At 38.7% G+C, this 23,201-nt stretch overlaps 1 protein-coding gene across 11 annotated transcripts; it reads left to right on the top strand.

The window, feature by feature from the left end:
• Positions 1–485: 485 nt before the first annotated feature.
• LOC108340359 (uncharacterized) lies at positions 486–23,201 on the top strand. 11 transcript variants are annotated; one of them, XM_052877276.1, is made up of 7 exons: positions 486–3,978; positions 4,791–4,939; positions 5,405–5,461; positions 15,248–15,421; positions 22,185–22,284; positions 22,766–22,886; positions 22,969–23,201. In XM_052877276.1, exon 1 carries the CDS (start codon positions 512–514, stop codon positions 3,167–3,169), a length of 2,658 nt encoding a protein of 885 aa, XP_052733236.1. In that variant the 5' UTR covers positions 486–511; the 3' UTR covers positions 3,170–3,978; positions 4,791–4,939; positions 5,405–5,461; positions 15,248–15,421; positions 22,185–22,284; positions 22,766–22,886; positions 22,969–23,201. The 11 variants fall into 11 exon arrangements, with proteins under 11 accessions (XP_052733236.1, XP_017433178.2, XP_017433177.2 ...); XM_017577689.2 differs by lacking the exon at positions 15,248–15,421 and having other exon boundaries at positions 22,795–22,886; XM_017577688.2 differs by lacking the exon at positions 15,248–15,421.

Below are 23,201 nucleotides of genomic sequence, written 5' to 3'. Positions count from 1 at the left end.
TGAATATGCTGGAACTGTTACATTTTGTACTCAATCTTCCTGTTGATGGTTGCATCTTAATTAAATATAAATAGTAAAGTGGTAGGAAGAAGGAGTACGAATGTCCTATGTATTTTGAACGTTGAGCCTAGTCTAAATGGATATTTCAGTTGTAAATGGATCTATTTTACTGCATGGGTGGTAGTGAACTGGTACCAGTAACTCAATGTTATCATGTACTATATCTGATATATGCATTATAATTCTATTGCAGTTTATCTGAACTAAAAATAGTTTAATTCAGTTTTGTTTTTTTAACTATATTTTAGTTCAGTTTACTTGAATTATTTTATAGTTAACTTGCCCACCCCTACCCAATGGGCTATCTGGTAAAATTTTAAGTCTTTGAAAATAATTTTCTTAAGTTTTAATGGTTTTGTATGTAGCCTAATGCAAGTTAGAATTAATAATTTCGAAAATATTAATTTACTCTTATTTTGTATGATTCTGTTACAGTGATTGTGCAATTGCAATGGAGCTCTCAGAAGAATGGAAATCATTCTTCCCAGTGGGTTCCTCTACAGTAGCTCCTCTTCTTCTCTCCGGTTCCCCTTCTCTCCCTTTGGGTCCTCTTCTCTTCAACCCTAACCCTAATTCGCTCTCCCTTATCTTCTCTTCCACCTCTCTGCAACCCTCTCTTCACTACACTCCATACCTCTTACCTTCACGATTCCTTCTCTCTTCCCACCCTTCTTCCATTCTCCCATCCACCGCTTCCTCCATCACCTCCCTCTTCTCCATCCAACAAAACGATGCCTCTTCCCCCTTCCTCCGCAACCGCCTCCACCTCCTCACCTACCCCCATCGCCCTTATGCCCTCATTTTATTTCCCACCGGCGACAACGACCACAAGCTCGCATTTTTCACGCTCCGCTTCGAGGACTCTCGCTTCCATACTCAGCTCGACACTAATGGCGACGTTTTTTATGCGTCTACTGGTTCCTCGCACCGTATCTTGAACATTTCTGTCAACCCTGTTACTGATTATGACGAGGCTGATGGAGTTATCGGGTATTTTTTGGCTACTACTCTGTATTCTGTTCATTGGTTCGCTGCGAGGCACAATCAAATTTTGGATAGACCTAGTGTAGTCTGTTTGGGTGATAAGATGTTTAAGACTTGCCCTGTGGCGCATGCTTGTTGGAGTCCTCATATATTGGAGGAGAGCTTGGTTTTGTTGGAGAGTGGCCATTTGTTTTTGTTTGATTTGGAGTGTTTTGGCTTCGGTGCTGGTTTCAAGGGGACAAGGTTGAAGGTGCCTTGGAATGATTCTTCAAAGAGTAAGGTGTGGCTGAGTTGTGAGTTTAGTTGGCACCCCAGGATTTTGGTTGTTGCGCATTCGGATTCTGTTTTCTTGGTTGATTTGAGGCTGAAAGAGTGTAGTGTGAATTGTTTGATGAAGATCGAGACGCTGCGAATGTATGCTCCGGATGAGAATGAGCGGTTTCTTTCTTTGTCAAGGGCTGCTCCGGACAATTTTTACTTTGCTGTGGCTTCTACTAGTGTTTTGCTTCTATGTGATGTGAGGAAGCCTTTGGTGCCGGTTTTGCAATGGGTGCATGGGATTGAAGGGCCTAGCTTTATGTCTGTATTAAGGTTGTCTGATTTGAGATCCCACTCGAAGGAGGATGATTTTAAGGTGGCTTCTGAATCTGGGTTTTGTATTATGTTGGGATCCATTTGGAATTGTGAGTTCAATATCTTCTGCTATGGGTCTATATTACCATTTCGCAAAGGATCTGTTACTTCAAAGATTAACCCAGCCATTTGTGCTTGGGAGCTTCCACTTGAGATTAATTTGTCTGGTCATGAGTGTCACTGTGGAAGTTGTCTCTTAAGGAAAGAGTTCTCGAAGGATGCGCTTCCTGAGTGGACTGATTGGCAGCAAAAGAAAGAGATAGTTTTGGGATTTGGCATTTTAAGCAATAAACTTGCTGCATTACTCACTGAACCTGATGAAAATGGGGGTTTTACACTGATAAGGCTTACTTCATCGGGAAAGTTTGAATTGCAGAGATATCATGCCTCTTGGGCTCCGGCCAGAAACTTAGAAGCTTGCCCCGATCAAGTATTGTGTTTGAATAGACACTTACTATATTCCATGAGTGATGAGGATTACAAATTTCCAAAAAATTATAACTACTTAAAATTGGATTACCTTTACTCATATGCATGTGGTGGACTCACTCGATTCTTGGTTAGAAAACTAAAAAGAAACTTTAAGGATGCTCATGACAAAGAACTTAGCGCAGAAGTGCATGAGTTATTGTGTGAGAAATTAAATGCCTGTGGATTTGGTCAATTAAGATCCTGTCCTGAAGTTACTTCTGTTTTTAATGATGTCAAGCTACCAGCAAGCTTACATGAGGTTGCTTGGAGAAGAATGTGGGCTGACTTACCTATGGAACTGTTGCAGTTGGCGTTTTTGAGTCGTGCTGAATGCCATAAAGTTGTTGGAAACCTGGATCACAATAGGGTGGCATTGGAATCTTTAGCTGTTCCCGAACTTCCTCAATTGCCTCCATTCTTTTTAAGGAAATCATCACCGCACGACAATAATGATATTGTGGGTCCAGTTATTCCTTTTCCTGTTCTTCTTGTGCTTAATAAATATCGCAATGGGTGCTCAAACTTTGAAGAAGGTGAATTTTCAGTTGAAACAGAGCTTAGCCTCAAATACAAAGAAGTTATGCAGGTGGCTGGCGAGATTTCTGTCTCAGCTTATGGGCCTACACATCTTGATGATCATGCAGTCTCCCTTGCTGAGGATAGAGACGAAACCTGGGTTGGATATTCGAAACCAAAGTCTTTTTTGTTATACCGTCTAGTTTCATTCAACTCGTCTGCAGCCGACCATGTAGGTGAAAAGTCTGTTTATGGTGACGCAAATTATGATACATTAATTTCTCGTATCCCAGAGAAGAAGTCCACTGAGCAGACTGAATCTGTTGGCCAAGAGATATTTGATGATCTTTCCCCTGTTGAATTGAGATTTGATGCTCCTGCGAAGAAGCTTGAACCTCTAGGTTTAAAGGCATATGATCTATTGAAGAGACAGATGTCTAAATGGCAACAAAGTTTTGATTCGTATAAGGAATTTTGTAGTCAATCTAGATTTGAAAAAAAATAGTTAACGGGTGATCCCTCCTTTGTTCATCGTCTTCCCCTTAAAATGTGGTTATCTTAGAAGCAAATGGATCCCCTCCTCTTCCTATATGTTGCTTTTGGTTGATTCTTGGAGACAGGTATGGTTGGTGTAATTTTATGTAAGTAATTGACAATTAAAGATGGTAGAATTGAAGAAGCTACTCCTGGTGAAAAGAGGATGTTGTCAATTTGAAGAGGAAGTAGGCAGCTAGTTCTCAAAAACTGTAATCTATTTGGCCGATTTTTATACTGCTTCCTCCCATCATTCTTAGTCTGTATAGGGGAAGATGATCTCTTCTTTTGTGGCTGGTTTACTTAGTGAACCTAAAAGGAGTTTATCCTCTGCTTCCCTTCCCCTCAAGATGATTCAGGAATTGACAGAAGTACAGTCTATCAATTATTTATTGCTCATACAAGAATGATATTCTATCGAAGCAACATCGGTATAGATTTAAATCCTGTCTGTGTGAATCTGATATCCACTCTTTGTGATACAAGGCTCATTAAAACAAGAAAGCAACGAGGTACCCATCTTTCAAGATAACATCAAATCCTTTTCTAAAAGGTGTCATAAGGGAGAAAGAAATAGGCAATATCCAGTGCTTTATGCATCTAAACACCTTTTCAGGACGTGGATACAGAGATCTTCCCCAATGTCTATGTAGTCTTTCCATGAGTCCTTGCTGATTATGAGAGTGGAAATCTTGTTTTGTCCAATCCAAAAGCAATTCACAGGCTTGATAAACCAGTGCACTGCCAGACTCCTGAGGGTGAAGATCAGTTTAGAAAATGGTTGGTCTCTTTCAGTGCTGTATCGTTTTGTTTTATGTTGCAATTTTTCTTTCATTATATATGATGTGTTGTTTGCTATCATGTATTACTTGGGATTTTTTGCTGTATGTTTTACTGGTTTTCATGTGTTAAACCTATATTCAACATACATTGATGTGCTTGTAATCTATGAGTTTAACATCATAAAGCAAACAATCAAATTTAGATCCATTAAAAAAGAACTAGAAATATCGGGTTTCTGCAAGAATTGTAACATCCAAGGAGACAACAAATTTTTACACTTATCTGGAACTAAGATGTTATAGGAATTAAATCATAAAAAACTGAGAAACTTGACCATGAACTTGATGATAGAAGCTAGTTTCTTTTCCTTACGATGCACATTAACATTATCATGCTTTATTAGATACGAGCTGGGATGATCTGGAGGTCCCAAAGTTTCAGTATGGATCTAATTATTCTAGTTCTGGAATTGACCTATTCTATCTTCTCCACCTGCCCCCATTTAGTATGGAGAATAAAAAGTATCAGGGTGCCTAGTTTGACTTACTGATTGTCTTTTTCAATAGCATGAGGGATTCTTGGCCCGGTGTTGCTGGGAAGGGAAACACCTCTTATGTGAAGGAGTTGATTCTATAATTTTATACACTCCCAAGTTCTTGGAGAATCAATCAACTCTTGAATTTGTAGAGAAAACAGTCTGGCAAGAAGGCTATCCTGTTGAAAATGTATCCTTTTCTATTTTTAAATTCTAAGAGCCAAATATGCTGGTGAGTTGAATAGTAAATTTAATTATTATGGTGTTTCTTCAGGCTGGGGATGCTGCCTTACCTCCATGGGCCAAAGGTAGCCCTCGAGAGTTCATCAGTAAGCATTGGGAAGCTTGTGAACCAGACTTTCTCAGAAAATTTGCATCACTGGATAGACCTTATTTTTGGATACAAGCAAAGAGTGAAGAAAGGTATCTTGTTTTGATGTATATACTTGCCCCTTCGTGATTATTTGGATGTCCAAATTTCTTAATGATTATTAGAGGTTAAATTTTTTACTTTTTCTTTCATTTTTATGGTCAAAGGTTTAGCCCTACAATCCAATATCACTGTCTTTAATTGTATACACTTTTCAAGCATATATTTATATGGAAATGTATGACCTGGTTTGTCGTTGAACATGGTCATTATACACTCCAGTAATAAATGATGTCTTTATACCTCGTATAACTATGAAACATAGGTTACGAACAATGCTTTTATGTCTACCACTGCACAACCTTCTGTATAATTCGTATTTGTATCCTTTCACTTGATTGTCTCGCTTGCAATGTCTCACTTGAATGGCATAATTTCTAGCATTTAATTTTGTGGCATTGCAACTTGATTTGACAACCATAATTTTGTAGTGATCACCAATCTTTTGTTACTTGTAGATACATTGAAATCCTTGGCAGAATCTTCATGCAGAACACATGCAAATTTACATGGAGGTAATCAAATTCAGTACGAGCTAATGCTATATTATTTGTAACAGTATATACACTTTATCAGAAGAAGTTACCATTAAGTTTAGCAACTCGTAACACACTTCATCTTGATTACTTGAGTTCTACTTGCTCAATATTCAAATATCGATTTTATATTTAGATACTCAATTTCTTACACTTAGTATATTAATAATTTTAAGTATGAAAAACTTTATTTAAGATATTAATAATTCCTTGATGATCTAAGAATACAGGATATTACCATCTTATCCCTATTAATATAATCTACAACTAAGATGATGATCACCCACTTATATTCTCTGTTCAAGCATTCACATGAGAGTATCATGATTTAATTCCTTAAAACAAGTTCTAAAATTATCTATTGAATTATTAATTCCTTAATTAATTCATCAGATAATTTTGCATAAACTTCAGATGTTGAGAATGACCAAAAGCACAGAAACTATTCCTAGCGTAGTTACTTTTAGTTTCTTTTCTTACGTTTCTGATTCTAAAAATACTTTCCAGTACAAAAGAACTTTTAAAGAGAATAATACTTCCGTATAATCAAAAGCAAGTCAAGAAAGATATATTGCATAGGAAATTTACATTAATGTGTCGTCATATAACCAATTCCAATGAACAGAAACTTTAGCCTATCCTAGACATCTCAAACGTACTCTTTTCAGCAATTCCTTGCAGAAAGTGAAGTCTTGATGTCTTGAAAGGTCTTCTGATCGTCTCTTGAGTTCTTTAGTATTTTTCTGGCTATTTTCGTGTGTGAGAACATCGTTTCTGTCTTTTTGTTACGTCTTTTAAAGCCACTTAACTGCATTAATTCGCTCAGCGCACAGGTGTGTGTGCGCTATGCGAATTTCTTGTAACTGATGCCTCTCAATTGATGTTATTTGCATAACGCACAAGTATTGGTGCGCTATGCGAATTTCCGTTTCCTGGCATTGCGAATTTTAGTTTCCTGGCATTGCGAATTTTAGCTTGCGCTATGCGCGAATTGGCTGACAGACTCCCAATTATACATCATTTCCTATACAATAATTTACATAACAATCTATTTCCTATTACAACATTTCACTGAGTAATAACATGAATAATTAGAAGATTGAGATCATTTATAAGTGATTGATAGAATGACTTTGCACATCAGAAAAAATCACATGCATTCCCAAAGATTTCAACAAGTATGACTTGGTGCATCACTTACAAAATCACCTGTGCATAGAATATGAAAAACCAGATCAACATTTATCATTACTTACACTCAAGTGTTTGTCCTCACATGACAGTAGAATTGTCATAGAACTTCATTAGCTTTTGCATTTCATTTGATTCACAAACTTCACACACTATTGGTTATGTCCAAAGGTATTTTCAGATTAAGGCTTTGCTTGGCTAGAAAAAGAATCATGGTTTTTCTTGGATTCAAAGACACCTATTAAGAAGAGAACAACTTCAATTCCCAACCAGTACTCAAATCCCACACTATATCATTCATCACATACCATTTTCTTTCACAGCTCAACCTTCTTTTTCATTTTGAGCACCATTGGTAATAATTATTATTATTATTGTTATTGATCTTTTCTTCCCCCAAACTTGAATTCACTCTGATCCTTTTTTTTATATCACCTGTACATGTTCTCTTTTAAGGTGAAAGGTAGGATCATACAATAGGCTCAAGGGGAAAGATATAAATTAAGGCTCAAAGAGGGTTTACAAATGAAACACAGTTTCTAAAGGTTGCCTATCTGGCCAAGTAGCTGTATAATCAATAATAATAAACAGGGCCTTTTTCATCCTTAATCAAAAAGTGTGTGTATATACGTAGAATCAAAATAATGCAAAAGCCAATTCTATATCTAGACAACTCAATATCTCTCAATCAATATATGCTCTCAACACTCACGGATCTGGTCATATTCATACACATAGATAAAAATTTTTGAAGCACAACCACCACAAACGTACATGTCATTATCCTCAAGAATCACATAACTTAATCAGACAATGCCAAATCATTAAATTAAAACACAATTGTCTTTACAACCACAAACATAAATCAACTAAACAAAGTTCCACATACGAACAACTGAACTCAAATACAAAATGACAATCAACATAAACAACAAGAGTCGCTCTACCGCGACCCATCAACTCTTGATCTCCACTGGCTCTCTTGTGAATGATAACTCTGCTGTGTCCATCTGGGATCTGGCTCCTCTTCCTCCTCATCACCATCGCCTGCCATCATATCCTCCTGCTCATCTAGCTCTGGCTCTAGTGCTCCTGGATAAACACTCCCCCACCCGAACTCAGGCCTGCCCTCAGGCCATGGAATCTACACTGCAAACTTGGCTCTAGTCATCAGTGAATCTGAAGGAAAATCAGGGATGCCCAGGGACAAGTTATACATGCTATCCTGTAAGGACACCTGACCCTACCGCATACTAGTGCACCAGTCGCGGATGTTGTCCTGTCGAGCCAGACTCTACTGTATGTAGCGAGTGAAAAGATCTGGGGAAGGAACGGAAGGCGCTACGGGTGGTCTGGCATTTCTAACATTCCTGCGTGGAGGAGGAACTGGAGGAGGGGCATTCATAGAAGAGAACTCTCCCCTGTTGGTGCAATTCCTATCAAAAAATTTCTTGTTGAGAGGGGGTTGAAGTTTGAAAGTTATTTTAGAGACTCCAGCTACTCCACTTGCCTTGCACAAGGCTGTCACCAGAGCAGGAAATCCCAGCTTACAGGAATCATTATCAGCAATCAGTGCAATCTCTTGAGAGATATAAGCTCCCACATCCATATCAATCCCTGTCATAATACCATATACCATATATGACATTTCCAGGTTGATGTCGGAAGTATGAGAGTTGGGACAGATGTTTGTGAACTTGAAGATACTCCAGATGGTGGCCAGTGAATTCAAATGTTTCCTAAATATTCTCCATGGCGTCCCACTAGTCCCTAACTGATATCCATATCCTGGGAGGCATAAAGTGGATGCAATAAGGTCATGGTCAGGATAGCTGGACATGAAAGCGCCTAGAGGGCACGGCTGAAACATTAGTGTATTCAGAATCCTGTTCAATGATCTGCGATCATAGCCTACTAGCTTGCCTTGTCCAGGACTCTTTGTTCTTTCACAGCTCAACCTTCTTTTTCATTTTGAGCTCTTTTTTTATCATATTTTTTTTATATCACCTGTACATGTTCTCTTCTAAGGTGAAAGGTAGAATCACACAATAGGCTCAAGGTGAAAGAAATAAATCAAGGCTCAAAGAGGGTTTACAAATGAAACACAATTTCTAAAGGTTGGTTATCTAGCGAAGTAGTTGTATAATCAATAATAATAAACAGGGCCTCTTTCATCCTTAACCAAAAAGTGTGTGTATATACGTAGAATCAAAATCATGCAACAACCAATTCCATATCTAGACAACTCAATATCTCTCAATCAATATATGCTCTCAACACTCACGGATCTGGTCATATTCATACACACAGATAAAAATTTTTGAAGCACAGCCACCACAAACATACATGTCATCATCCTCAAGAATCACATAACTTAATCACACAATGCCAAATCATTAAATCAAAACACAATTGTCTTTACAACCACAAACATAAATCAACTAAACAAAGTTCCACATACGAACAACTGAACTCAAATAGAAAATGACAATCAACATAAACAACAGGAGTCGCTCTACCGCGACCCATCAGCTCTTGATCTCCACTGGCTCTCTTGTGAATGATAACTCTGCTGTGTCCATCTGGGATCTGGCTTCTCTTCCTCCTCATCACCATCGCCTGCCATCATGTCCTCCTGCTCATCTAGCTCTGGCTCTAGTGCTCCTGGATAAGCACTCCCCCACCCGGACTCAGACCTGCCCTCAGGCCATGGAATCTACACTGCAAACTTGGCTCTAGTCATCAGTGAATCTGAAGGAAAATCAGGGATGCCCAGGGACAAGTTATACATGCTATCCTGTAAGGACACCTGACCCTACTGCATACTAGTGCACCAGTCGCGGATGTTGTCCTGTCGAGCCAGACTCTACTGTATGTAGCGAGTGAAAAGATCTGGGGAAGGAACGGAAGGCACTACGGGTGGTCTGGCAGCTCTAACATTCCTGCGTGGAAGAGGTACTGGAGGAGGGGCATTCATACCAAAGAACTCTCCCCTATTGGTGCAATTCCTATCAAAATATTTCTTGTTGAGAGGGGGTTGAAGTTTCAAAGTTATTTCAAAGACCCCAGTTACTCCACTTGCCTTGCACACGGCTATCACCAGAGCAGGAAATCCTAGCTTATAGGAATCCTTATCAGCAATCAGTGCAATCTCTTGAGAGATATAAGCTCCCACATCCATATCAATCCCTGTCATAATACCATATACCATATATGACCTTTCTAGGTTGATGTCGGAAGTATGAGAGTTGGGACAGATGTTTGTGAACGTGAAGATACTCCAGATGGTGGCTAGTGAATTCAAATGTTTCCTTAATATTCTCACTGGCGTCCCACTAGTCCCTAACTGATATCCATATCTTGGGAGGCATAAAGTGGATGCAATAAGGTCATGGTCAGGATAGTTGGACATGAAAGCGCCTAGAGGGCACGACTGAAACATTAGTGTATTCAGAATCCTGTTCAATGATCTGCGATCATAGCGTACTAGCTTGCCTCGCACTTTGGAGACTCCAGAGTGAGGTTGAGAGAGGTCAGGTTCCCAGGCATTTGCATAAAATTCCTTGACCAATACTTCATCAATCTCATCTGGGAGGTCGGCTAATACAAAATTCCATTTCCTCTTCTCTAGTTCTTCTTGGATATGGTCATATTCTCCAGGTTTCAATTCATTCCTCCTCTCAGGTAATAATGCCCTGCCCATAATATTTTGATGGAGCCTATCAGAATTTGCCTTTGAAATAAAACGGTTCTGATCATAGTTCAGGACAAGGTTCTTCTCTTGAGCTTCTGAAGGTTGGGATCTAGAAGACCCTCGGGTGGTCTTCCTCTTCTTTTCTTGTGTGCTCTTGGGAGGTGCCATCTGCAAGAAATAATAGACAGTGGAAACAATGGTGGAAGAAGGGATTAGAGCAAGTGAATGACACAAAACAGAGATGCTGCCAGATGGAATTCGCTATGCGCCAATGTGCGCTATGCGAAAATGCAGATTCAGTGCCCGCTGTAAAGAACAATTCGCTATGCGAAAGGAGTCGCTGTGCGAATTTTTTATCAGAAAGCAAACATATAATTCGCTATGCGAATATGTCGCCTAGCGAATTTCATATCAGAAAACTAGACTTATAATTCGCTATGCGAATCTGTAGCCTAGCGAAAGACAGTGTAGAGGACATCCAGCAGAGATCAATTGACAGTGCAAATGCATGTTCATCGTATCAGCAAAACCAGATTTGGATTGAAAATTATATGCACGATCGCTGTGCGACTAATTTTTTTTTTTATAGAGAACAACGTTCGCAGAGCGCACTTCAGCTATGCGCTATGCGAATTAAAGTACAAAATCCCCTCTCACATTTAATTCGCTCTGTGCAAAATTTCGCCATGCGAATATTTTAACAGAGATCTCCCTCAAACTTTGGGTAGCATAGTGCAAAGTGTGCGCTATGCGAATTAATGGCTCACTTTCTCCTAATTTGCTCTAGTGATTTTGCTCGCCTTGCTTATCCAATGCGCTATACGAATCCTTTTATAGAGAGTAAATTAAATTTTTTAAGTCGCAAAGCGCATGTTATGCGCTATACGAACCACAATCTCTGAACAATTTCTTTTTCTCTCTCGCATAGCGCATGTAATTTGCTGTGCGAGTAAATCACTGCTTCATAAAATCATCTAGTCGCATAGCGCACCTCAGTTGTGCGCTGTGCGACTAGAGCGTCAGAAATCATTCATCAAGCTTCATTAACACTTCCTTTCCACACTCAAACTCAACAATTACACAAACAAAATCAACAAACACAGATATATACAAACATGTGCTAGGGTGCCTCCTAGCAAGCGCTTCTTTAACGTCACTAGCTTGACCCAGACATTTCATGGTTCAGATAAATGAATAATTATGGTGAGGCGTTCAACCTCTCCACCCAAATAATGTTTCAGTCTTTGACCATTTACAATCCAGCTTCTATTTGAATTCTCTGAATTTGGATCCATCAATTCAATAGCACCATAAGGCTTGACTGCCTTAATCACAAAAGGACCAGACCATTTAGATTTCAACTTACCTAGAAACAGTTTGAATCTGGAATTGAACAACAATACCTGTTGTTCAGGTTGAAAATCTCTCTTTATCAGCTTCTTATCATGGTACATCTTGACCTTTTCTTTATATTTTCTTGAAGAATCATAAGCAGTCATCCTCATGGTACTAAGATGTATTCATTGTTGTAGTTGCACCAAATTGGACTCAAGATTTTGAGTTAATGTGCGATGCTAGTGACTATGCCAAAAACTTGATAATTGGATTCAAAATTATATGCACGATTTGCTTCAAAGAAACAGAGCATCCCAAGTAGACAAGAAAGCATAGGAGATTCTTATGAACATTAAGAACACAGAAGCAAAGAGAGTAGGGATTGAAACCTGTTGAGAGTTACCAAGGAACAAAGAGTGAAGATGCACTTGATGAGACAGAAGCAGAGCCAAGAATGGGAAGTGGTGGCAATGGAGACAAAGTGGAGAAGTTGGCAGAGAGGGTGCATTCGCTGTGCGGATAGGAAGGAGGGTGGCTAGGAAAAAAATGAAAAGAGGAGTAAAATAAAAACAGAAAGAGAAAGTTTTAAAACCCCTCTGTGTTAATTCGCATAGCGCACCAGCACTTGTGCGCTGTGCAAATCTCCTGTACTCCCTCGTTTTCTGCACATTTGAATAAATATATCGTTGATGATGGTCATCTGGAGGTGAGGTTACATGATGAAACAGTTACCTTTAATGTAGTAGAAGCTATGCAACACCCTAAAGATAGAGGAAACTGTTTCAGAGTTGAAGTTTTGGATGATGTGGTTGAAAAAGTGAGAAGTCAGATGTATGTGAAATCTCCCTTAGAGCGTGTCTTGATAAATTCATGTGAGGAACCTACTTTAGAAGAAGAATCTGAAGTAGAGGAGATTTCACAACATCTGGAAAAATTGAAAGAAGAGAAATCCACTTATGTGAAAGTGGAAAAATTAGAAAAGGCTCACTTAGATGATCAGGAAAAGATGGAATTAAAAATGCTTCCTGATCATCTTAAGTATGTGTTTTTAGAGGAAAATGCCAAGAAGCCTGTGATCATAAGCAATTCTCTGTCAAAGAATGATGAAGCAAAATTGGTTGAAATCTTAAAAGAAAATAAAAAGGCAATAGGTTGGCACATCTCTGATCCGAAAGGTATAAGTCCAACATATTGCATGCATAAGATTATGATGGAAGAGGACTACAAACCCATAGCACAACCATAGAGGAGATTGAATCCAAATTTGAAAGAGGTGGTGAGAAAGGAAGTACTTAAATTGCTTGAAGCAGGAATGATATATCCAATCTCTGATAGTGCTTGGGTGAGTCCTGTGCATGTTGTTCCTAAGAAAGGGGGTATGACTGTTGTTCAGAATGATAAGAATGAATTAATTCCTACAAGAACAGTCACAGGGTGGAGAATGTGCATTGATTATAGAAAACTAAATCAATCCACCAGGAAAGACCATTTTCCTCTCCCTTTTATGGATCAAATGTTGGAAAGGCTGGCAGGGCAAGCCTATTATTGTTTCCTGGATGGCTATTCCGGGTACAATCAAATAGTAGTAAATCCTGAGGACCAAGAAAAGACTGCTTTCACTTGTCCCTTTGGTGTGTTTGCATACCGAAGGATGCCATTTGGTCTATGTAATGCTCCTGCCACATTCCAACGTTGCATGTTAGCCATTTTTGCTGATCTTGTTGAGAATTACATAGAAGTTTTCATGGATGATTTCTTGGTCTTTGGCAAATCATATGATTTATGCTTGCAGAACCTGGATGTAGTCTTGAAAAGATGCATTGCCACGAACCTTGTGTTGAATTGGGAAAAATGCCATTTTATGGTTCGTGAGGGGATTGTCTTAGGACATAAGATCTCATCCAGGGGGATAGGTGTAGATCAAGCTAAGGTTGATGTGATTGAAAAGCTACCACCTCCTACAAATGTCAAAGGGGTAAGAAGCTTTCTTGGACATGTTGGATTCTACAGAAGATTCATAAAAGATTTTTCCAAGATTGCTAAACCCCTTTGCAATTTGCTTGTGAAAGACACTCAGTTTGAGTTTGATGATGAGTGTCTGAGAGCTTTTGAAATTTTGAAAAAGAAGCTAGTCACAGCCCCTGTTGTAGTTGCACCAAATTGGACTCAAGATTTTGAGTTAATGTGCGGTGCTAGTGACTATGCCATTGGGGCTGTGTTGGGACAAAGACGTGGCAAAGTTTTTCACGTTATTCATTATGGCAGTAAAATTCTGAATGGTGCACAATTGAATTATGCCACAACTGAAAAAGAATTTTTGGCAATTGTGTATGCTCTGGAAAAGTTTAGACCGTATTTGATAGGATCTAAAGTTATCATTTACACTGACCATTCAGCCATAAAATACTTACTAGCAAAGTCTGATTCAAAGCCACGTCTCATAAGATGGGTTTTACTGTTACAGGAATTTGATCTTGAGATTAAAGACAAAAAGGGGAGCGAGAATGACATTGCTGATCATTTGTCTCGCCTCCTTAACACTGAGGTGACTGAGAAAGAAGGAGAAATTAAGGGAGAATTTATTGATGAGCGTCTGATGCTCATACAACAGAGACCATGGTTTGCAGATATGGCCAATTTTAAGGCTGCAGGAATTCTCCCAGATGACTTGACTTGGCAGCGAAAGAAGAAATTTCTACATGATTCCAAAGAATATCTTTGGGACGATCCTTATCTCTTCAAGTTGGGTGCTGACCACTTACTGAGGCGGTGTGTCACAGTAGAGGAAGCTGCTGGTATCCTATGGCATTGTCATAATTCACCATATGGAGGACACTATAATGGAGAAAGGACAGTCGCCAAAGTGCTTCAATCTGGTTTCTTTTGGCCAACCTTATTTAAAGACGCACATGCTCAAGCAAAAGGTTGTGACAAATGCTAAAGAACTGGAAGCATTTCAAAAAGACATGAGATGCCACTACAGGCTATTTTAGAGGTTGAAGTGTTTGATTGTTGGGGAATGGATTTTATGGGACCATTACCTTCTTCCTACAAAAATGAATATATCTTAGTAGCAGTGGATTATGTCAGTAAGTGGGTGGAAGCTGCAGCATGCCAAAAGAATGATGCCAAGACAGTGGTCAAATTTCTCAAAAGACAAATCTTCTCAAGATTTGGAGTGCCTAAGATCCTCATAAGTAATGGAGGATCACATTTCTGTAACGCTCAATTGGCTAAGGTCTTGTCACACTATGATGTGAGACACAAGATTGCCTCACCTTATCATCCTCAGACCAATGGCCAAGCTGAAGTTTCCAACAGGGAAATCAAAAGAATCCTTGAAAAGACTGTTTCATCATCAAGAAAGGATTGGGCTGCAAAATTAGATGATGTCCTTTGGGCATATAAGACTGCCTTAAAGACTCCTGTAGGGCTAACACCCTTCCAGTTAGTTTATGGCAAGTCATGTCATCTCCCAGTTGAGATGGAACATAAAACATATTGGGCACTCAAATTCCTTAACTTTGATTCTTCTCTTTGTGCAGGTAAAAGAAAGCTTCAGTTGCAAGAGTTGGAGGAAATGAGGATGACTGCTTATGATTCTTCAAGAAAATATAAAGAAAAGGTCAAGATGTACCATGATAAGAAGCTGATAAAGAGAGATTTTCAACCTGGACAACATGTATTGTTGTTCAATTCTAGATTCAAACTGTTTCCAGGTAAGTTGAAATCTAAATTGTCTGGTCCTTTTGTGATTAAGGCAGTCAAGCCTTATGGTGTTATTGAATTGATGGATCCAAATTCTGAGAATTCAAATAGAAGCTGGATTGTAAATGGTCAAAGATTGAAACATTATTTGGGTGGAGAGGTTGAACGCCTCACCACAACTATTCATTTATCTGAACCATGAAATGTCTGAGTCAAGCTAGTGACGTTAAAGAAGCGCTTGCTAGGAGGCACCCTAGCACATGTTTGTATATATATATATGTGTTTGTTGATTTTGTTTGTGTAATTATTGAGTTTGAGTGTGGAAAGGAAGTGGTAATGAAGCTTGATGAATGATTTCTGACACTCTAGTCGCACAGCGCACAGCTGAGGTGCGCTATGCGACTAGATGATTTTATGAAGCAGTGATTTACTTGCACAACGAACTACATGCGTTATGCGAGAGAGAAAAAGAAATTGTTCAGAGATTGTGGTTCGCATTACATGCGCTTTGCGACTTCAAAAATTTAATTTATTCTCTCTATAAAAGGATTCGCATAGCGCATTGGATAAGTAAGGCGAGCAAAATCATTAGAGCAAATTGGGAGAAAGTGAGCCATTAATTCGCATAGCGCACACTTTGCGCTATGCTATCCAAAGTTTGAGGGAGATCTTTGTCAAAATATTCGCATGGCGAAATTTTGCGCAGAGCGAATTAAATGTGAGAGGGGATTTTGTACTTTAATTCGCATCGCTGAAGTGCGCTCTGCGAACGTTGTTCTCTATAAAAAAAAAATTAGTCGCACAGCGCACAGCTGAGGTGCACTTTGCGACTGAACACCAAAATTCAAAAAAATAATAAATTATTCAAATATGCAGAAAACGAAGGAGTACAAGAGATTCACAAAGCGCACAGGTGCTGGTGCTCTATGCGAATTAACACAAGGGTTTTAAAACTTTCTCTTTCTGTTTTTATTTTACTCCTCTTTTCATTTTTTCCCTAGCTACCCTCCTTCCTATCCGCACAGCGAACACACCCTCTCTGCCAACTTCTCCACTTTGTCTCCATTGCCACCAGTTCCCATTCTTGGCTCTGCTTCTGTCTCTTCAAGTGCATCTTCACTCTCTGTTCCTTGGTAACTCTCAACAGGTTTCAATCCCTACTCTCTTTGCTTCTGTGTTCTTAATGTTCATAAGAATCTCCTATGCTTTCTTGTCTACTTGGCATGCTCTGTTTCTTTGAAGCAAATCGTGCATATAATTTTCAATCCAAATATGGTTTTGCTGATACGATGAACATGCATTTGCACTGTCAATTGATCTCTGCTAGATGTCCTCTGCACTGTCTCTCGCTAGGCTACAAATTCGCATAGCGAATTATAAGTCTAGTTTTCTGATATGAAATTCGCTAGGCGACATATTCGCATAGCGAATTATATGTTTGCTTTCTGATAAGAAATTCGCATAGCGACTCCTTTCGCATAGCGAATTGTTCTTTACAGCCGACACTGAATGTGCATTTTCGCATAGTGCACATTAGCGCATAGCAAATTCCATCTGGCAGCATCTCTGTTTTGTGTCATTCACTTGCTCTGATCCCTTCTTCCACCATTGTTTCCACTGTCTATTATTTCTTGCAGATGACATCTCCCAAGAGCACACAAGAAAAGAAGAGGAAGACCACCCGAGGGTCTTCTTCTAGATCCCAACCTTCAGAAGCTCAAGAGGAGAACCTTGTCCTGAACTATGATCAGGACCGTTTTATTTCAGAAGCTTATGATAGGTTCCATCAAAATATTATGGGCAAGGCATTATTACCTGAGAGGAGGATTGAATTGAAACCTGAAGAATATGACAATATCCAAGAAGAACTAGAGAAGAGGAAATGGAATTTTGTATTAGCCAACCTCCCAGATGAGATTGATGAAGTATTGGTCAAGGAATTTTATGCAAATGCCTGGGAACCTGACCACTCTCAGCCTCCCTCTAGATTCTCTAAAGTGTGAGGCAAGCTAGTACGCTATGACCGTAGATCATTGAACAGGATTCTGAATACACTAATGTTTCAGTCGTTCCCTCTCGGCGCTTTCATGTCCAGCTATCCTAACCATGACCTTATTGCATCCACTTTATGCCTCCCAGGATATGGATATCAGTTAGGGACTAGTGGGACGCCAGTGAGAATATTAAGGAAACATTTGAATTCACTGGCCACCATCTAGAGTATCTTCACGTTCACAAACATCTGTCCCAACTCTCATACTTTCGACATCAACCTGGAAAGGTCGTATATGGTATTATGACATGGATTGATATGGATGTGGGAGCTTATATCTCTCAAGAGATTGCACTAATTGCTGATAAGGATTCTTGTAAGCTGGGATTTCCTACTCTGGTGACAGCCTTGTGCAAGGCAAGTGGAGTAGCTGGAGTCTCTGAAATAACTTTGAAACTTCGACCCCCTCTCAACAAGAAATTTTTTGATAGGAATTGCACCAACAGGGGAGAGTTCTCTGCTATGAATGCCCCTCCTCCAGTTCCTCCTTCATGCAGGAATGTTAGAGCTGTCAGACCACCCGTAGCGCCTTCTGTTCCTTCCCCAGATCTTTTCACTCGCTACATGCAGCAAAGTCTGGCTCGACAAGATGACATCCGCGACTGGTGCACTAGTATGCGGCATGGTCAGGTGTCCTTACAGGATAACATGTATAACTTGTCCCTGGGCATCCCTGATTTTCCTTCAGATTCACTGATGACTAGAGCCCAGTTTGCAGCGCAGATTCCATGGCCTGAGGGCAGGCCTGAGTCCGGGTGGGGGAGTGCTTATCCAAGAGCACCAGAGCCAGAGCTAGATGAGCAGGAGGACATGATGGCAGGCGATGGTGATGAGGAGGAAGAGGAGCCAGATCCCAGATGGACACAGCAGAGTTATCATTCACAGGAGAGCCAGTGGAGATCAAGAGTTGATGGGTCGTGGTAGAGCGACTCCTGTTGTTTATGTTGACTGTCATTTTGTATTTGAGTTCAGTTGTTCGTATGTGGAACTTTGTTTAGTTGACATAGTCTATTTGGCTTTCGCTTTGCGAAAATTGGCTGACAGAGTCTAAATAATACACCATTTCCTGTACAATATTTTACATAACAATCTACTACCTATTACAACTTTTCAATGAGGAACAACATGAATAATTACAAGATTGAGCTCATTTATAAGTGTAAAACCAATTCTTTTTCACACTTATCAACTCCCCCAAACTTGAACTATTTCATGCCCTCATGAAATCACATAAGAAAATTAACATCACAATAGACATTTGACATTTTGATAAAATGACTCTGCACATGAGAGTAATCACATGCATTCCCAAAGATTCCAAACAAGTATGACATGGTGCATCACTCACAAAATCATCTGTGCATAGAATATGAACAACCAGATCAGCATTTATCATTACTCACACTCAAGTGTTTGTCCTCACATGACAGTAGAACTGACATAGAACTTCATCAACTTTTGCATTTCATTTGATTCACACACTATTGGTTAAGTCCAAAGGTCTTTTCAGGTTAAGGCTTGGCTTGGCTAGAAAAAGAATCGTGGTTTTTCTTGGATTCAAAGTCACCTATTAAGAAGAGAACAACTTCAATTCCCAATCCAGTACTCAAATCCCAAAATATATCATTCATCACATACCATTTTCTTTCACAGCTCAACCTTTTCTTTCATTTTGAGCTTTTTTTTTTATCATATTTTTTTTTATTGATCTTTTCTTCCCACAAACTTGAATTCAACCTTAACCTCTTTTAAAGCATAATACATGTTCTCTTTTAGGGTGTAAGGTAGGATATCATCTAATAGGCTCAAGGTGGAAGGAAAAAATTTTCAAGGCTCAAAAGGGTTCACAAATGTATCATGATGTGTTAAGGTTGGCTGTTTGACCAAGTAGCTGTATAATCAATATGAAACAATGCCTCTCTCATCCTTAACCACACATGTGTGTGTATGTAGAATCACAATCATGCAAAAGTCAACTCCATATCTAGACAACTCATCATATTTCTTACTCTCAACACATGCTCTCAACACTCAACAGATCTAGTCATATATACTCACACACAAATAAAAATATATGAAGCACATTGCAACCACAGTCATATGTGTTATCATTTTCAAGAATCACATCAACTTAATCAAGACAATGCATAACCATTAAATCAAAAAGTCACATGTCTTTACAACTAACACATAATTCAAAACATATTACAAAACATAAATAACATAACTAAACATTGAAGATAACTCCATATGCACCTGCATAATCATCATTTGCATATAAGGCACTTGCACTCCCCCACCTGAAGTCTGGCCTGCCCTCAGGCCATGGGAGATGCGCAAACTCAAAAGAGAACCTATGTTGATCATAGTTTAAAATAAGGTTTTCTTCCTCTGTCTCAACACATTGTACTCTTGAAGAAGACCATGTGGTGGTCTTAGTCCCTCAGTTAGTCTCCACTTTCTGAAAGTATCATTGAATTAACTATAAAGGAAATGCGTGCCGGAGATAGCATTCTTGCTCTTGTTCATCTGGATGATGCAGAAAGTTTTGGCATGTCACTAAATGAATCTAATAATGTGAAAGTAGATAGAAAATTGTCACGGGGGAGTGGTAGGAAAATGAAGTCTCTAGAGGGTTGTGAATCCTCAATGGAAGTCAAGGGTTCTACAAAGAAGAATGGTCGGATTGATGCTGGAGTGTTGTCAAGAAAGGAACAAAGTACAGATGCATCAACTATGGAGGAGCTAGTTTCAAATACTATGAAGCTTCCACTTTCATATTCTTTCAGTGATGACTTGGTTAGGGCTGATGATGAGCCGTGTGATTCTTTGAAGGAAACCCACAAAGTTATGGTGAGGGAGAAAACCTTCTCTAGTCAGGGTCAAAAGGAAGGGCTGGAGCCAACATCTACTTAGGTGAATGGTTTCCTTTACCATATCACCAAGGGTAAGAGGGTGTGTTTTGTATGCTTCATTCAGAGTATTCATTTTCGTTAAGCTCATATGCAGAGATGTAGAAATAATGTACTTGAGAGAAAGTACAGGTTGTTTAATGTGGGTGATGAAGAAGGACTTTTGATAACGGTTGAAAAACCGTTATTTTTATGCTTAAAATTGATACCAAAAGCAACCTTTAAGACTTAGAAACTAGCTTGAACTCATATTTTTGCTTTAGTTTTGTGAATAAGAGAGTTGAAAGTGAATTTAATGGTTTTGTGCAAGATTCCCTTGATTTTGTAGGCTAATTGAATGATTTGAAAGAAGAATTGAAGTACCGAATGATTGAAGTGCTGAAAAGTCAACCAAAAACCAGAAAAGTCAACCAGTCAACCAATCAACCAGAATGCAGAAAAAGTGTGACCGAGTGGCGCTGAGCGGTAAAATACCGCTGAGCGGCACTTTTCAGGTGCCAAAATCACCGCTGAGGGGCAAAAACAGCAGCTGGGGGCAAAATGGATCATGCGATTTTACCGCTCAGCGGTAAAATACCGCTGAGCGCCATTCTAAGTGGGCTTGGACCGGTTTTCTTTTGTTTTTATGGGCTTGGACTTGTCTTATGTTATTTATATGCCCTATTTAAGGACTTGCACGTCCTAGGGTTTGTATCTTTGGCTGGGACGAAGCAAACACTCTCTCTTCCACCCCTTTGAAGGAGGATCTTGGATGCTCAGGCTACCTCTTCACCTTTCTAGGGTTTTATCTTTCATTCTTTCATTATTATTCATCTAGTTTCACCATGAATATGGTGAACTAAACCTTGTATTGTTGTAGGGGAATCAATGTAGTCTTGTGAAACTCTCATATATGGAATTTGTTTTTACATCTTATATTTAAGACCTATGCTTTCTTTCATCATTAGTTAGGGTTTTTCCTCTTTGCTCAATGCTTGCTTTGTTTAACTCATTCAATGCATGATTATTGATTTTGTCGATACGGGAACGTACGGGGAAGTCTAGATCCGGGGAATTTCTCCCAATATTATATTGGTTGCCGTTAAGCTCCTGCACTAAAAGAACTAATTATTAGGAATGCTAGGAATCGTATGAACTCGTAATTAGGGATAGGCCTTCTTGCAAGGTAATTTAGAGAGTGTCATTAACAATGATGAAAAGAATGTTGAATTCCTAAAGTATATGAGAGTGGATAAGATGAAATTGATAACCCCAACAACATATTCATCCATATATTCCATTGAAGTGTTTGTATTTTGTTTTAGCCATTGATCAAATTCATGCATACATGTTTATTTTCTGTTTTGCATATTAAACTCCACTTATTTCGTTCTTAAGTCTTAAATAATCAACGAATCACATAACTAAACTAGGCCGTGAGTCCTTTGGGAGAACGATACTTGGTCTTACCGAGTTTATTACTTGAAACGATTCGGTCACACTTGTCGATTGTTAAACAAGTTTGTGGCGCCGTATTTCGGTGTTCATAAATTTGTCATCAACTTCCAAGCGTAATTGTTAAAATAATTAATTGTGGTGAACATAATGAGGGTGAGAATTCCTTTGACCATTAGGCAGAATACTAAGTTATGCTCTTGATGTGAACTAATATTATTTGAACTATTAAATTCTTAATAATTTGTTTAAATTTTCAAGTACAACTATTAAAAATGCTGAAGCATAACATTATTTGTTCACTTGAATGTGATACATGCTGATTTATATTTGATCTGTTGATTTGAATCTTTACCTTTGTGGATGGAAAGAAGATAAATAAGTCAAAAAAGGGAAGACTTGGATCTACTGAAACTCATAGTCCTGAACTGCATAGGGGAAAGCACAAAAAAGGTCAAGACACAAAACAAGAAGGTATCGATTTTGATTTCGTATTTGGTTATGGTTTATAAATTCCACATTCTGATTATAAATGCTTGCTTGTGAAGAACATACAATAGTTGTGTATATCTTGTGGTTTTATGTGTTGTGGTTTATTTATTTTATTAGCATATTGCATGTTGTTTGGTTATGAGTATTCATAGCTGCTGTCTCATTGAATGATGCTGCATTTATTTTTCTTGACATAAACATTTATATGTATTGAAGGGGCTATAGATGTAATTTTTAGTGCAACACTATCAAAAAGTTGGCTGACACTGAGATTGTCTTTAGTGTTATGGAATTGTCCTATCATACAGAGATTCTCTTTGGTGTTAGATCTGTTTTATCACTTCTGCTTTTTAATTATTTTGTGTCTTTCATTAGATTTGTTAATGTTCTTTATGGAGAAATTGGTTTTCTGATTTTGGAAATTTGGTGACTTTTTTTCCTGCTCTGGAGTGTGTGATTACAGGAATTTTATATTAGTGAGATTCATTTCAGAATTGATGAATCAGATGTCAACTGGGAAGGGATATTGAAAGTCCCTAGCAAGGGAGAAGAATGCATCATAAAACTTGAAGATAAGAGCTCAGGTAAAACCACATCGAATATGCTTTTAATATAATATACAATTTTTTCTTTATTTTATAATTTTATGATGAAATATATAACTAGGTGAATTATATGCTCGGGCATTTTTAAGAGAGAGTCGCATCCAGGGGAGCATCCAGTGGAGCCTGTTATTGACAGCAGCGTGTGGTTTTCCAGATTATTGGTACATGGTGATTTCAAGGACAGTTTTAGTTTAGTTCAGTTACTTTGAACTATTTTTTAGTTCAGTGCAGTTATTTTGAACTGATCTGTAGTTAACTACAAACTTTATAATACAGTGCAATATAATACATTTT

The sequence above is a fragment of the Vigna angularis genome, chromosome 5, assembly GCF_016808095.1.
Source record: "Vigna angularis cultivar LongXiaoDou No.4 chromosome 5, ASM1680809v1, whole genome shotgun sequence".
NCBI classification, from domain to species: Eukaryota; Viridiplantae; Streptophyta; class Magnoliopsida; order Fabales; family Fabaceae; genus Vigna; species Vigna angularis.
Note: the sequence above shows the minus strand (reverse complement) of the source record. Positions and strands in the feature narration are given on the sequence as shown.

Coding starts and splice junctions, on each gene's coding strand:
- LOC108340359 (XM_017577689.2), top strand. CDS start 512: ATGGAGCTCTCAGAAGAATGGAAATCATTCTTCCCAGTGGGTTCCTCT.